Raw genomic sequence first — 15,443 nt, 5'->3', positions numbered from 1 at the left:
TAAAGTAATTTTTCCTTGGGTTCACTTCTGTACTTCTTTCTGTCTGTTGTCTGGCTGAATTCTTGGTTAGGTTTGCCTCAAGTTCGATGATTGAGGGGGGGGGGGACCAAGGGTCATCTCCATCTTCATCCTCCTTCGCTTCCGTTTCCGCTTCCGCTTCCTGCTACTGTGTTAATCTCTAGGGTTTCCATAGCTGGGTTCCATTCATAAGTACTTTTTGTTCGTATATACAATTAATTGGTTTCATTTGGATTAGGGGTTTACATATAAAAAACTCGTGCTACATATATGTAGGTGCCTAAATACGATATATATATATATCAATATATATATAATTGTGTATACTTATGCCATACTCTATATACATATACATAGATCTGTGTGTGTGTGTTGGTGTGTGTCTGGTAGTGTGTGTTTTTTTGAGTGTTACTATCATACCTTGACCATATTATGGTGTATACCTAATTCCTAGCATTAACTTTAGCTAAACTGTACAAAATTCTTTAGCCTTGCGATTCGACCCGTTCGCCATCCACTTCCTTCCTTCCACTAATCATAAACACTAAATTAAAATTCATTGATGATATTTTGGTATGTTTTTGCCTTATGCCTAATTATATATCTCTCCCGACCTTCACTTGTGCTAAAGTTAATTTTAATTTCTTGTATATTCTTCACTTTTTTTATTTTTGCTTATTTTTGTTTTAAAGTTAAACTCACTTGCCTTTAATTTATGTGTTAATTAACTTAACCTTTGCTTTTGGTTTGTTGTTCTTATGTTTCATGTGATTCATCGAGGAACTTGAGCGAAAATTTCATACATATATATTTATGTATGCAAGTGTTTGTCAGTGTGTTTGTGTGTCTGTGTTTGTGTTTGTGTCTCTGTCTTTATTTGTTCATTAGGCTAACTTAAGACGGTGCAATCGTAAGTATCGTTTGTATGTTAATCGCTTTATTGACTGCTTGAACGTATCCGAGTTAATCGCTTAACTAGATTTAATTACATTAACTAAGTTTTAATTCAATTGCGAAGTTTTGCTCCTACTTTGCTTTTGCTTTTGCTTTCTGCTGTTGATGAGTATGTATCGAGTATTTAGCCTCCGCCTCCTTCTTATATACAAATTGGAAATCAATTCTCAATCCCCTTCTCCTATTGTTTAGGCAACTATTTGTTAGACTTAAATACTATGTTCTTAGGCAGTTTTCATTCATTCATTACTTGTGTACACATATTTCTATGCTCTCTATGTTATATTTTTCTGTATTTTGTATTTCCTTTAAATTTACTTGTATTTTTTTCTTATTGGGTTTTCTCACTTATGTAGACCTTAGATTGATTTCTTAAATGGTGCCGCAAAGTTGTCTTCGAAAAGTTCTTGAGTTTGATTCTTGTGTGGAGCATCCATCATATTGGTAAGTGAGTGAGTGAGTCAGTGAGTGAGTGAGTGAGTGGATTGTTTGAGTGAGTGCAATTTGAATAATTTGTTCTTTGTTCGTTAAAGTTTAAAGTTGTTATCAAAAATTTGTTTGGTGTAACTAAAATGAAACTTTATCGTTCCTATTATGTATTATTTAGCTATTTCAATTGCACTAACTATTTGTATGACTTATCCACGATGCTTGACAGCTTGCCAGCTTGCTTCTTTATAAAAGGTGCGCTCCAAAGTAATTCGTAGTATTTCTTGGGTTTTTCCCATTTATTATTCTGGTGTGCAAAATGATTAAAACTCTCTTTCTCTTCCCCACCAATTCGTCACTAGTCGAATGGTTATTTTATGTGTGTGTGTTTGTGTTTCTCTGTGTATTTAAAGTTAACTTAATCAAAAAGATTTGCTAAATTGTTTCTCAATTGTCGAAATTTGTTCATCGCCTTACGTTTTGATTTTCTAATAAATTTGGCCATTTCACTTGGAAGCGCTAAGTCAGTTCTGAATAAACAAATCAATCAAACCAACTGAATGGGCAATCAAACTAGAATCGATATACCAAATTTTGGGTTTAGTTTTTGGTTCTGATCTCTACCTATAGGTTCGATTCGGAGAGCGTGCTGCTGATGTTGGTGGTGGTTGGGTTGAGGGAAAAAACGCACTTAAATTAGAGGAAGACTCTCTGGGTGTTTTGCTTTTGAAGTGGGAAGCAAAAGGTGTTTCGGTACTTAAACTTAAGCACAAAACTCCGCAAAGATAATGGAAATCATTCATCCTAGAGTATGGTCTATATAATTCATTCGTTTTGGTTAATTCTTCTACTATATGTACTGTGTGTTGTTTAACTTTGTGGTCAACTTTGAAATCAACTTTATCGACTGCGTTTTTTATTTTGTAGTTTCTAATCCCCTTAGTAATCTCTTTCTCTATCTCATTCGACTTCACTTCCACTTTCCTCTCTTCACTTTTCGTTAATGTCTATATTGCGTATGATTTTTGATCGTTTATATTTGTGGTTTTAATGGTTTTTAAATCCCTTTTTCAACATGTTCGCTTATACCTTTCGTTTATATAATTTTCACTACAATTTGCTAATCTGTTGCTTTTGATTATTCTTCATTCATTTATATTCATTTTTTCCATGTTAATGCTAATGTTTTGTTGTTTTTTCCGCTTTGTGTAAATCTATTTAACAATATTCTTTGCTGTCGACCTTTTAATATGTGTGTGTGTCCATTAGTATTAAACAATAACTTGTTGTCTTGTCTTCCTTCGTATCGCTAGTTAAAATTACTTTTGTTTCCGCTTCTTTATTTTTGGTTTAGTTTTTGTTTTTTTTTTTTGTGGTTTTCCTTCTTCTTTTTTGTGTGGTTTTTCAGCGCCTTGCACAGTTTGACTCTCTCGTGCGCTGTTCACTCCTGTTCCTGGTGATCCTGGAGCACCCTCGACGCACTCTTTACTCCTCGCCGAGCAGCACCAGATCATCGGCGACCACGTCGCTCACATGCAGGTAGATGATCCAGTACATCAGGTTGAAGCAGACAAAGCACACAGGGAACACAATGCGCGAATACTTGTCAATATCCGAGGGCGTGATGCCCAGCAGTTTGTTGATGTCCTGCAGGATAGGGGAGTACAAATGGCAAGGGATCCAAGGGGTTGTAGGTGGATTAGGGAGACAAGTAAAATGGATTAATATATACTCAAATGGGAGTTAGAACTTAGTTATATATCGCCGCATCATGTACGATCTTTACCTTTACCTTTTTTACTTTGCCGGGATGCAATAAGTGGGCTGGGACCGCTGCTTCGGGATCGCCACCGCCATCTGGCGGTCCGCCACCTCCACCACCACCACCGCCGCCGCCACCGGGTCCACCGCCGCCGGGCGTCGGTCCGGGTCCGTGGGATTGGGGGCCGCCTCGACCACCGTTCACCGTATTCTCCAGGGTCCCGCCCTTGGAGTGGGCCTTCGGGTCGTGGACCTTGAATCTCACCTCCTGGAACAAGGGTCCCACTATCGAGCAACCGCGCGTACCAACGTTTTGTTGGATATTGGAAAAGCCGATTGGGCGGTTACTCACTGTTTGTTTGGGCGCATGCGGATGACCATGGCTGTGGGCATGGTGACCATGCCCATGCCCATGCTCAGGACCCATGCCCATGCCGACGTTAACGCCAACGCCGACACCAACGCCACCACCGACGCCGCCTCCACCGGCGTTAACGCCACCGCCACCTCCTCCACCCATCCCCATGGGTGCGTTCGGATTTGGATTGGCCTGCTGCTGGGCCCCGTCGAGCTGTTGCTTTTTCTGCTCGGCTATCTTTTGGATCGCCATAAATCTTTGTTTTCGCATTTGAATTCGTTTTGCCATGTAGCCGACGGTGGCGTATTCTATTGATTGCGATATACGATAACGATAACGATTTGATTTTGTTTGATTTGAGTTTGATTTTTGTTTGATAATTGGTAATCGAATTGGTAAGGCATTTGGAATTTGTTGATAGTTTTTCGATAGATGAACGGTTGGCGTACAGGTGGGTGGGGGGAGATTTTGATTTTGATTTCGATATTGATTTTGATTTTTGATATTGATGCGGATGCAGTTGAAGAATTTTGAGGCAAGTCGAGTTCGAGTTTGAGTTTCCATATGATGTTTCGGATGATATTTTGTTGATTGGTTGTTGGTTGATTGGTTGTAGTTGTAGCAGAAGTACGAGTATATATTGTATATAATATATTTGATTGATAATTTGGTGCGGGGTAGTACAGTGTTTTTTTTGGCATATTAATCGGATGGATAAAAGGAAAGACAAATAGAAAAGCAAAAGAAATTTCAATTTTAATAAAGAATTTGGCATTCAATTTTCAGTTCAGTATGGCACAACGTCTAAAACGGTGAGTGGCAGAGATATAGTTAAGAGATTTTCGGTTAGGATAAAGGCCGGGGTTATAGCTGTAGTAGTAGTAGGAATGAATCTATAGCTAAGTAATACTTAGAGCCATTTTTTCGAACGAATATAGACTTTGTTGTTCGGTGTTCGTTTCTGGTTTTGTTTGTTGTTAAGTGAAATCAAGAAATTTAAGTAAATTTTCTTTCTCTTTTTCTTTTTAGCCAGGCAAAGGAAAATTCGAATAAAGCAAGTCTTGGGTGGTGAGTGTGGGTGTGTGAGTGTGATTGGGTGTCTGTGAGAGAGTTAGCTATAAATTTCTATAGATAGAGAGAGAAGGAGATATAGACAGAGCAAGTGAAGAGTGTCTGTGTAGTGTTTTTTGTGTGTATCTGCGAGTGTGTGTGTCTGAGAGTGAGCGAGTGGGTGAGTGAGCGAGTGGGTGACTGACTGACTGACTGACTGACTGAGTGAGTGAGTGAGTGAGAGTGTTGTTTGCTGTCTTTGTTTTTGTGAAATGAGTGGAAAAAGTCATTTGTAAGCCAAACGATTTATGTACACATTTATTTCTGCAGTTGCGACCATCATTCAAGGAAAATGTTCATGTGCGTGCCTCAAATGCAAATTCATTGAACAGAGTCGCCCGTTATAAAGGACACAAAAATTTCCAGCATTTTGTTTTGCTGCTTCCGATGTTTCTTGCTGCTGTCGTTGTTCCTGCCGTTGTTGTTGTCGTTGTTATCCTTGAAAATGTTTTGCTTTCTGCATGCGTTGATTCTGTTTCTGATTCTTATTTCAATATCGAATTGATTGAGCGGGTTTTGTGGGGGGATTGGGTAAGTACGAGGGTTAGGAGGATAACATACGAGATTAAGTCCAAAAGCATCGCATACTCGTTGATGAATGTGGTTTGATCAATAGATACATACGCATACGCATACACATACACATACGTAAATGCATATGGATGGGCAGGAAGTAACGAGGAACGAATAACTAGTAACGAATTTACTTACCCCAGCGAGTCGCGGCAAACCAATTGCTGCAAAGGCAATAAAACAAAACAGAAAGCAGACTACAAAAATCATATCTTACCTAACCGCAAAAGGCATTGGCATTACCGAAAACTCTGTATTAGATCTGGCAGCCATCATGTCTGGGCCACCCATTTAAGTGACCCAAACTTGAGGGCTCCAAATCGTCAGATATGTTTCATTTCGGACACTTTGAGGTTTTTGCGTGGCTGGCGAGCTTTTTGTTCGGGGTTCGTTGATGACTGATGTCTGATGTCTAGTCCAGGGCTGCGTCTTCTGGCTGTTGATCGACGACTTGTTGAACCATATTTACAGTGTACTGTGTCTGTATTTTTCTATCTTTCGTATATTGTTTTTGATTCAATTCAATCGCGAGTCAAGCCAGGTGTGGCGCAGGGCATGCTGATTTTCGTTTCGTTTCGTATCGTTTCGTTACGTTTCTTTTTTGATGCGCTCCCTTCATATTATGGTTTAATTTTATTGATGGTAATTTTAGGTGATTTATACGAGTATAATATGTAATCGAGCAATCGTACCCGGACTGGGCTCTAGATGGTTTTTGGTTGGTGCGTTGTTTTTTGGATGTTTTGTACATTCTTATTTCGGTTTGCGATTTAGCATTTTGGCATTTTGCGTTATGGCGGAAGCTGGGCGTATATTGATATCTGGGTACCATTTCAGGTTGGGAGTGTGTTCGCTCACTTGTGAGTGTATGTGTGAGATAATTGAACACCACAACTCAACCTGAGTCGGCTCTATGCTATATATACATATATATGTATATGGCATATATATAGTATATAATATTGAGAGGCTAATATGGCTGAATGAGTTGGGTTGAGGTTTGATTTTGGATATAACTTTTTTGGGTATTTTGAGAGCTGAAGCATGCTTCGATTCTATGTGCAATGTGCAAAACATTTTTGGATATTTCTTTTCGTTTCGTTTCGTTTCTTTTCTCTTTGTTTTTGGAGAGTGGGTGGGTTGAGGGATGGAGACTGTGGGTAGAGGTGTTGGGGGAACTGCTGTTGGGAAATTTTCGTGCCTTCATTCTTGGTACTGAGGCGCGTATCTATGAATTTGCATACATTTTCTTTAGATGATAGTTTTTCTTTGTAAAGAGAAAATTAACAATAACATACAAATACGAAAAAAGAGATTTGTTTCTTGCTTTTTCTTTGCTTTTCTTTCTTTTCTGTTCTTTTCATTCTTTCTTTCTTTCTTTCTTGCTGTTGTTGTTGCTGTTTGTTGGAGTTGTTGTTGTTGTAGTTGTGGGTGTAAGTTGTTGCTTGAGAATTGTATTTTTTAAGTTGTTAGATAGTTAGAGAAAAAGTTAAAAGTTAGCTTTTTTTGATGGGGTCAGCACCGAAGCTTGAGATATTTACTTGGCAAAAAGCTCACAGAATTTTGAATGGAAATATCGTTTCGAATGAATGTATAATTATATCAAACTTCTGGACAGGTGCCAGACCCTTATACAGTGCCTTTTCGGTGCAGTGCATTTCAGCATCCTTATGGATAGAGACTCTCGCGTCAGTCTGTTGGCTCCATAATAATGTGAAATATTATGTATTTTTTTGTTGTAAAAAATGTAAAAGTTAGAAAATAAACTACAGTGGAGAGGCAAAACCACGCTGCGTTTCGGTACGGCCAAATGGGATTGATATTTGATAGAAATGTACGTATTTAATGTATGTAAAATTTAAGGAGAATTTTCTTCAGACGCAGCTCGTTTTGCAGAGGAAATTTGTGTGTGTGTGTTGGATGTATCTGTATGTTGTATCTTGTATCTTGGCTGCACAACGCTAAGCGTGGCAAGGAAAGCTGGCAAAAGTGTGATTTAAAAAGAAAACTCAAAGCGGACACAAGACATTTACTATGTAGATGCCCTCGGCCCGTATACAAAATCATACGGAAACGGAAATGTGAAATAATCAAAAGGAAAAACCACAAAGAGTACATACATACATAGACATACATACATACATACTACATAGTAGATACATATGTATGTATGCAACTCTCTGTGATGTGGTGTGGCTGTGTGGGTGAGAGATAGAGAGAGTTATAGAGAGAGAGTTATGGGGAAATAGAGTTTTTCTAGTTGGTTGTTTTTACTGAATGGGTTGTTTGGAGTTAGTTTTTGGCTTGGTTTTTGGTATTTGGTTTTTTGGATTGTTTTGGTAGTTGCTATTTGATTACCCAGTAGACTGGCAAAGACCATAACGAAGCATGTTCCCAGATAGACGTCAATCGATTTGACGTACGAAATCTTTGGCAGCGCTGCATTTGTTGACGACATCAAAGTGGTCATTGTCAACACGGTTGTCACACCGAGCGCCACACGCGCCGGCGTTGCATTGCGATTGAGCCAAAATGATACCCATGATATAATAACGATCAGTCCAGAGGGTATGTAGATTTGTATAAGGTAGTAGCCCATCGAGCGCACGAACTGAATTTCGCAGGCTAAACGCGAATAGTTTCCTGCCCGCGCCAATCATTGTTCAATTATTTATTCAATTTTTCAATTATTCATCGCATTATAAACCATATTCATATTTGATATTTTGTTTTCCATTATTTTGATAAGTTAATTTTTTGTTTATTTTTTTAGTTTTTTGTTTTCATTGTTTTCAGTTTTTAGTGTTTTTTTTTGCGGAAATTGGGAGAGACAGAAAGAGAGATCGAGAAAGATATAAAAAATATATTATTAGTATGTATGTCATTGAAGTCCATTTCGTTTTGCAAATATCAACGAACAAACAATGTTAGTAAGTATTCTTCACCAAAGAAAAACACAAAATATTGTTAAAAAAACGTATATTTCAAACATCAAATCAAAAAGAAAACTCAAACCCAGACAAAAGTCAAATGAAGAGAAAATTAATTAAGTATGAGCGCATTTTCATGAGAAATAATGATTGACTGGCAATCCTTCCTGGAAATACGGTTAGATTTCGTTCTAGGCGACACACATCGCTTCATTTATCAGGCAGGCAAGATACTTCAATATACAGATCAGATATATATATGTATGTATGTATATATGTTTACACTTAAATATGGGTTATAAACGAAATGGCAAAAGTCAAAGTCAAGTCAAAGCTAAGGTCAAGAACTAAACTTGAAAATATATTCTAGGCATTCAAAAGTTAGTATTATCCTTGCAGATTATTTATAAGATACAAATCGAGCTTTGGAAAGTTATATTAGTGTTGAGAAAATAAAATAAGTATAAAGAATTCTGCAAGGATATCGAAACTTCGACTCGACCGAAGTTGCTTTAAATCTTTGTTAATAAAAGAGAAAGAGTTTAATGTTTAGTGACTTGCATTAGAAAAACAAAAAACATACTGCGAGTCCTGATAAGTTAAAGAATAAATAAAACTAAAAGAAGAGTAATGAGTAGGAGGCATCTAGATCTAGTCTAAGGCCTAAGTTAGGAGCATTTCGCACTCGCATTGCCTGCAACTTGTTGCTTGATTGTTGTCTTTTGATTATTGTATTTATTATTTTGTTAAGATTTGGTAAAAAAAAACTTTATAAGATGAGAGCATGCTTGGGAGGGCGTTTTTTGTATATTTTCGATAAATATATATATATATTTTTTAGATATTTGAGATATGGTTTTTGGAACTTTATATATTTTTCGGTTCTGGCTTGCGACTGTTCGCTAATTTTGTATTTCTATCGTTTGAATGCTTTTTGCGTAAAATTTTTAGCATGGTAATAATTTTTTTTGGATTTTGGATTTCCATATTAATGCTTTTTGTTGTTTTTGATTTACAATACAGAATGTTGTTGTTGGTATCGATTGTTGTAGTTTGTTATTGTAATTGTTGTTCGGTTATGCTAATGAGTTTCGATAGCGTTTTTATTTACTGTTAAAATACTTTTGTAGATAGCTGTTGTAGTTTTATTTTTTATTTAATTTTTTTTAAATTGTAGTAAGAACTAATTCCGTGACTAGTTAATAAAATTAATGTGTGAGTGGAAGTGTGTGAGAGCATGAGAGTGTGTGTGTTTGTGGCAGCTTAAAAAATGTTTAATGTCAGGCATAAATCAAAAGCATGATTTACTAAGTAAAAGCCATATTCAGTTAAGCTTTGCTAGTAGTATATCGAATACTTTTGTCATACTTTTGGATATTTTTAAGATATTTTTACTCTTTGCTTATTCGGTTTTTATGATACAAAGGTGACTAGGGGGCAGATTAATTTTACGTTCATTTTCATTTTGAATTCTGTTTTTGATTCGGTTTAATTTTAAATAAATTTTTCATTTTGGCAGTGCCAATTTTGCATTGATTGCTGTGGTTTCAAATCGTGATTGAATCGCTGTAAAGTATGAACTAATGAGCGTTGAAATCAAAGCGAATTTAACTGAGATTTATTTAAAAAAGAAAAAAGTAAGCGGTAAAAGAAAATCAATTTGATGAACGAACTGAATCGGTAAAAAATTGTTGCTAGCTGGTTGTAACATGCGTTGATTTTGCGTTTAAACTTTAAAAAGTACGAGTACGGGTATGTTATCCTGTGGATATACGAGATACGAGTACGAGTGGAAAAAGCACTAAGACGCGTCTCAGTCTATCATCAGATCAGGCTGTGGCTAGACTATGAAGTGGGCTAATGTTAAATGCACTTGTTAATTGTTGTTTGTTGATAGTTTAGTTATTTGTTAACTTTATTTGTACGAGTATGCTATGGAGTAGATTAGTTGATGAAACAAACGCTAGCTATATTTTTATGGAAATAGAAATTAATGTAAAAATCTTAAGATGCTTAACATGCATTTTCTTTTCTCTCTCCTAGGACTCTCATCCTGGCTGAAACACACGCTTTGGGATGTGTGCTTCAACCAGCATGTCGGTTCCATCCTTTCGTTAAAGCCCAAGTTTTTTGCGGCAAGGACCTGCCCTGTTTTTGGATTGATTTGAATGATTGAATTTTGGAGTACTTTATACAAAATGCTGCTTCGAAATTAGTTTGAATCGAGAAAGGAAAAAACCAAAACGAGTTAAGCCAACAAATCGAACTGAAGAGCCTCAAGAGTATTGAATTGAATTGAATCGAAAACGCAAAATCAAAACGAGATATATTTATAGATTGTATATTTATATATATCATCATATAGATATATATTCAGGTATATATATATGTATATGTAGGTAAAAGTAAAGTTTTGAAAGATAAATCGGTAACCGTCTACAGGTACCTGTGGTAAGACTGATTTCCATGGCTCTTTGACGATGGCCCAAGACCTTAAATTGGGGCAGCGATACCTCACTCGAGACACCGACCGAGTTGGGGCCCTCGTTCCATTTATATCGTATGTCACGCATCGTGTAGCCGACTATATATTGTGTATATAGTAAGTTGGGTTGTTGTTGTTTCGTTGTTGTATCGTTGTTGGTTGGTTTTCGTGTTGGAAAGTTGTTTTTTGTACAGTTTTTTGGTGTGTTTTTGTAGGGTATTTTGGTTTGGGCGAGTTTATTTTACAGTTGTTGTTGTTATTGTTGTTGTTGTTGAGGCACAGTTCGATGGTGAGGTTGTCGTAGTTGTTGTTGTTGTTGACGAAAAATATGCACAAAACAAAAAATACATTTCGTGAGACTATTAATAGATTCTATTCGATCATATAAAAATTGTTCTAAAAAAAAGTCAATAATATTTTTTTCTGCTGGTTTTTCATCAGTTTTCAGTTCTTTCAGTTTTTCTTCTTATTTTTGGTTGAACATTTGGTATCAAGTTTTTGTTGTAGTTTTGCTTTAATTAATAGTCTCATTCAGAACTTGCTGCTTGAAGTGTTGTTCAAAAATATATTTTTTGATTTATCTCGAGAAGAAGTTCTAAGAATATAATATAATATAAATGTTGTTCATATATTACAATTGCACTAGGACTAAAAAAGGCATTAAGTTTTGCATCGGTTTCTGTTTTATTTTTGGCAAAAGCGGTTTACTAGAATAAAAGTTGGATGAGCATTTAGTAGGCGCACTCTCTGGATTGACTTACAGCTACTGTTTGTTCTTATTGGCAGTAGTATTGGATTGGATTGCTTAAAGCTAAGGTACTTAGACGTATAGCTAGTTATAGGTATTTGTTGTTATTTTAATTGGTGGCAGAAATGGGTGCTCTTGTGTCTTCTGTTTAGTTAAAGGCATTTTACATTGTTTTTCGCATTTCTTAATTAGATTTCTTAGATTTTTATTAGCGTTGTAGCTGTAGTTTTAGCCTACCCAAGCAAACGAAACTCGACTCTCTTGCGACTCGAAAATAACTGAAACTGAAAAAGAAATAGTAACTGAAAATCATAAATCCTTTTTGGCCTAGCTAACGCCTCGCTACGTCTCTAACTGCTTCCAAGACTGATCTGTTAATTGATTTGGAACAGAACAGAACAGAAGGCAAAACGAAAGTATAAATCACAACAGAGGTTAGTAGAGGACACGTCAAACACAATATATATGTAGATATATATATAATGTATGTATATATATATGTATGGGTTAAGTATTTAGATGGGTTTTAGTTGGGGTTAGGTTTGGAGGAGGGTTTCTTTTTGGTTAGTAGCACACACGTTACAGTTAGCACTCGATAAAGATATACTGATAAATATATATTTTTGTATATGGGTGAAGGAAGAACAAGTAGAAGTAGAGGAAGGCAGAGGAAACACAAAAAATCTGTTGGTTGGTTGGTTGATTGGTTAAGAGGTGCGTGTTTTGGATATGCGCTAAGAACCCTTTTTTTCGAAAAAACACAAACTCAAAATACGAATACGAATACGGAAATCCATTACGAAAACGCAAAACGATTACAAAAAGTTCATTGAAAAATGCTTGTCAAAAACAAAGGAAATGTTAATGTGATTATTTTTTTTGTTATTCACATATTCTTTTTTTTGTGGAAATTTTTTATTTTTTTTGTAATGATTTGTTTGTAATGTATGGGGGTACCTGTGGTTAGGTTTATTTCGGTCGCCCTCTGCCTGTGTCCCAAGACACGGAACTGCGGTAATTCGACCTCACTGCTCATGCCAACACTACTCAGTCCATCTCTCCAGAAATATCGGATATCTCGCATCGTGTAACCGACTTCATGTTTCAGATCGAAGATCGTTGTTGTAGTTGTTGTTGTTGTTGTAGTAGTAATTGTTGCAAAAATGGGGGGCAGTAGTTAATTAATTGTTGTTACTGTTTGTATTTGTTCTGTTTTGTTTGAATTTTTGGTGTTGTATTCTTGTTAGTTAGCGGGTTGGTTGGGTTGGGGACTTTTACACAAGACACTCAATGTTATATGGTTATACATTCTTAAGGCTATGATATCTGTTAGTCTGTGTGCTTGAGTGTGACTTCTTTATGCCCGATTATTTATGATATCGCAATAAATATACAATAAATTATGTAGATCTTAAGCAAAAAGCGTGCTGTGTATGGGTAGTTTGACTTATAGCTACTTGGGACTCGTTCTTAGGCTAAGTTAATAGGGGGCATAAGAGAGGATTTAGGCAAGATATGTGGGGATGTGACAGAGAGTCACATTTGGAGTCATCAGATAATCGCCTTTGCGCTGGGGAGCCTTCTTCTGCGGTTGCTGTAAGTGAGAGAAGGCGACCGAAAACCAACCAATCTTCTCCATGAATGGACACTGGTTCTATGAAGTTCTATGATCATGATGCATTATAGATACTGATACTGATTGATTGCTGGTTGGGGTTTAAATCATTCGGGTAGATGCAGATGAAACTTGGGTACACATCTCACATGGCGACTGTGCAACATATTGATTTTGATTTGTTATTTTTTTTGGGGGTGGGTTCAAGAAACAAACATAAGAACAATAGCTGTAAATTAATGTCTGAGGTGGGACTTGATTTTTGAATGAGCAGAACTGAATGTGTTGCGGTTGTGGGGTGGGGCGGGACAATTTTGGTTGAACAAAATGATGCACAACGAAAACTGAAAATCGGAATTTCTGAAAGTAAAACTAAAACCTCAGCTGACTAAACGCAAAGCAACACAAACAAAGAAACTTAATTCGACCTGAGCTCTGCCTAAAGACAATTAATTACACGTAAATTGTATTCGAATTTGATTTCGATTTGGATTTCCTGCGTGACAAAATATATATTTGCTGTGTGCTCCTCCCCAAATTGTCATCAAAGGCAGCAGCAGCTTAATTGCTTTTTCCTGAAGATTTTCTGTGTGTTTGTGTGGGTGTGTTGAGGCACTTAAAATTTACTAGGATATGGATTTGGTATCCTTCACATACATACTTATGCTTGCTTTCAATTTTCTGCCCACACTGAACAAACAGCGCACGGCCTTTGCTTGAGAGAGGGAGAGAGAGAGTTTTCGAGTGGGCGGCCAGAGCTTAGTGGGGAGGATGCTCAAAAGGTGCACTTGACAACACTGGCATTGCGTCCTAGAGAGTTAAGCAACACTAGCCTACTCGCTCTGGCCCTCTAGCCTCGACCTCTCGCTGCATTTTGGCTTCATATTCTGAATGAGTTTTTCATATATTTTTGTTCACATGATTCATTGACAATTTTCACAATAAATATTCAAATTAAAGCTTTAGTTTCCATTTCAATTGGCTTTATGCTTGATTGATATTATTTTTGTTCATTTCGTACTTGTCTATTGTTAGATGGGAATGTAATTTGAATCAAAAGTACTTACAGCTTTCTATTTCAATGTGGCACAGCTGCCGGTCCATTGGGAAATATTGCAGGTTCATCGGACACGATGCGGTGATAGTCAATCTGTAGAAAAGATTTGGCAATTTTGGTTCCATTTTGGAGGAGAGAGAGAGTACTCGATTAGTAGGGCTTATGCAAACGGTTTCAAGGGTGAACATCAACAAACAAACGAGCAGAGGGTACAAAGAAATTACATTCTATCTATATACACACAACATTTACGGGGGTAAGGTCTGGGGGTAAAGTCATTACATACAGAGCGAGTTCAATTGGATATGAGCTATTTGTTATTGTTATTAGTTAAGTATATATTTTATGCTGCTGCTGTTTTTTGGTAAGTGAGAGATACTTTTAGTGGCAGTGGCAGTTTAGTTGTAGATAGTGATTGGCGAAAGGCTCTTACGCAGGGTATAATTTTTATCATGAAGTTTTGGTTGTTGGCTTTTTGGCTTACTTTAGTTCGGGGGGCGGTTTTGGTTGTTGTTGTTGTTTGTTGTTGCTTACGGCTACGGAAAATGATACTCTACTCATACTTATTTCAGTTTGCCTTTTGTTTGGGCTATGGTCTGTGGACTGTGGGCTGTGGGCTGCTCAGGTTTTGTTGGCGATTTTGGACAGATTCTTGTTTAAAGGTAGTAGAAAATAGTGCGCCCAGTAGCCTAGCTAGCTAATCAACTAGCTACTGCGGCCAGTCAAACCTTTTTGTGGTGTCAGATACACCCCTCTTTCTTTTTGTTTACGGTACGGGTACCCTTTGTTTTTTTTTCAGATGCTATCTCCGGATGGTTAAATGTTCGACGATTGTTGCTGCTTTTGATGTTTGATTTTTTACTTTTTCTTTCTTGTAGTTTTTGTGATGGTGGTACTAGTGCGGCATGCTTTTGTATACTTCATGGGCCGCACATTTGGGAATGACGATCGAGTGTTACATGACTGATGGAAATAAAATGGAAATTTCGAGTGTTTTTTGATCGAAACCAAATGTGAACACATAATGCTCGTAGCCAGAGTAGATTTTCAGTTACCATTGATAGTTGCACACCTCTAACCGATGATGACTGTCATGAAATGTACAAATGCAATTTCCCTCGCATTCAAATAAATACGTATCTTTGCCAAACTTTCTTTCACTTTCACTTGCCAATTGAACTCACTTGAATTGTGTTATTAAAATACTCTCGCTTGGTGGAAAACTCGTTTTTCGTTCTGTAGAAATTTGTCATTTTCGGTATTTGATTTAGTAAATTACAACATCGATTTATACACACACAGAAAAAAAAGGTTAGTTGCAAAAAGGGGGCCAAAAAACACACATATGTAAATGATAATTGTAAAACAAAACCGAAGGGGGGATAGTACGAGTATTTGAAGTATT

At 36.9% G+C, this 15,443-nt stretch overlaps 1 protein-coding gene across 15 annotated transcripts in view; it reads right to left on the bottom strand.

Annotated features, from left to right (window-relative positions):
• Positions 1-2,456: 2,456 nt before the first annotated feature.
• The window catches only part of LOC117893724 (gamma-aminobutyric acid receptor subunit beta), a 28,659-nt gene continuing 15,672 nt past the window's right edge, over positions 2,457-15,443 (bottom strand). For 2 of the 15 annotated variants that reach the window (XM_034800437.1, XM_034800435.1), the window contains exons 5-10: positions 14,049-14,131; positions 12,324-12,461; positions 7,562-7,846; positions 3,515-3,828; positions 3,188-3,427; positions 2,457-3,048 (exon numbers count right to left, since the gene is read on the bottom strand). In XM_034800437.1, coding sequence (XP_034656328.1) covers positions 2,887-3,048; positions 3,188-3,427; positions 3,515-3,828; positions 7,562-7,846; positions 12,324-12,461; positions 14,049-14,131 — 1,222 coding nt within the window. In that variant the 3' untranslated portion in view covers positions 2,457-2,886. Of the gene's footprint in view, positions 3,049-3,187; positions 3,829-7,561; positions 7,847-10,579; positions 10,718-12,323; positions 12,462-14,048; positions 14,132-15,443 lie in introns of all 15 variants that reach the window. The other 13 variants (XM_034800438.1, XM_034800434.1, XM_034800427.1 and 10 more) reach the window with 9 other exon arrangements.

This window comes from Drosophila subobscura, chromosome J (genome assembly GCF_008121235.1).
Source record: "Drosophila subobscura isolate 14011-0131.10 chromosome J, UCBerk_Dsub_1.0, whole genome shotgun sequence".
Lineage (NCBI taxonomy): Eukaryota > Metazoa > Arthropoda > Insecta > Diptera > Drosophilidae > Drosophila > Drosophila subobscura.
The sequence above is the reverse complement of the archived record's forward strand: the minus strand, read 5'-3'. Positions and strand labels throughout refer to the sequence as shown.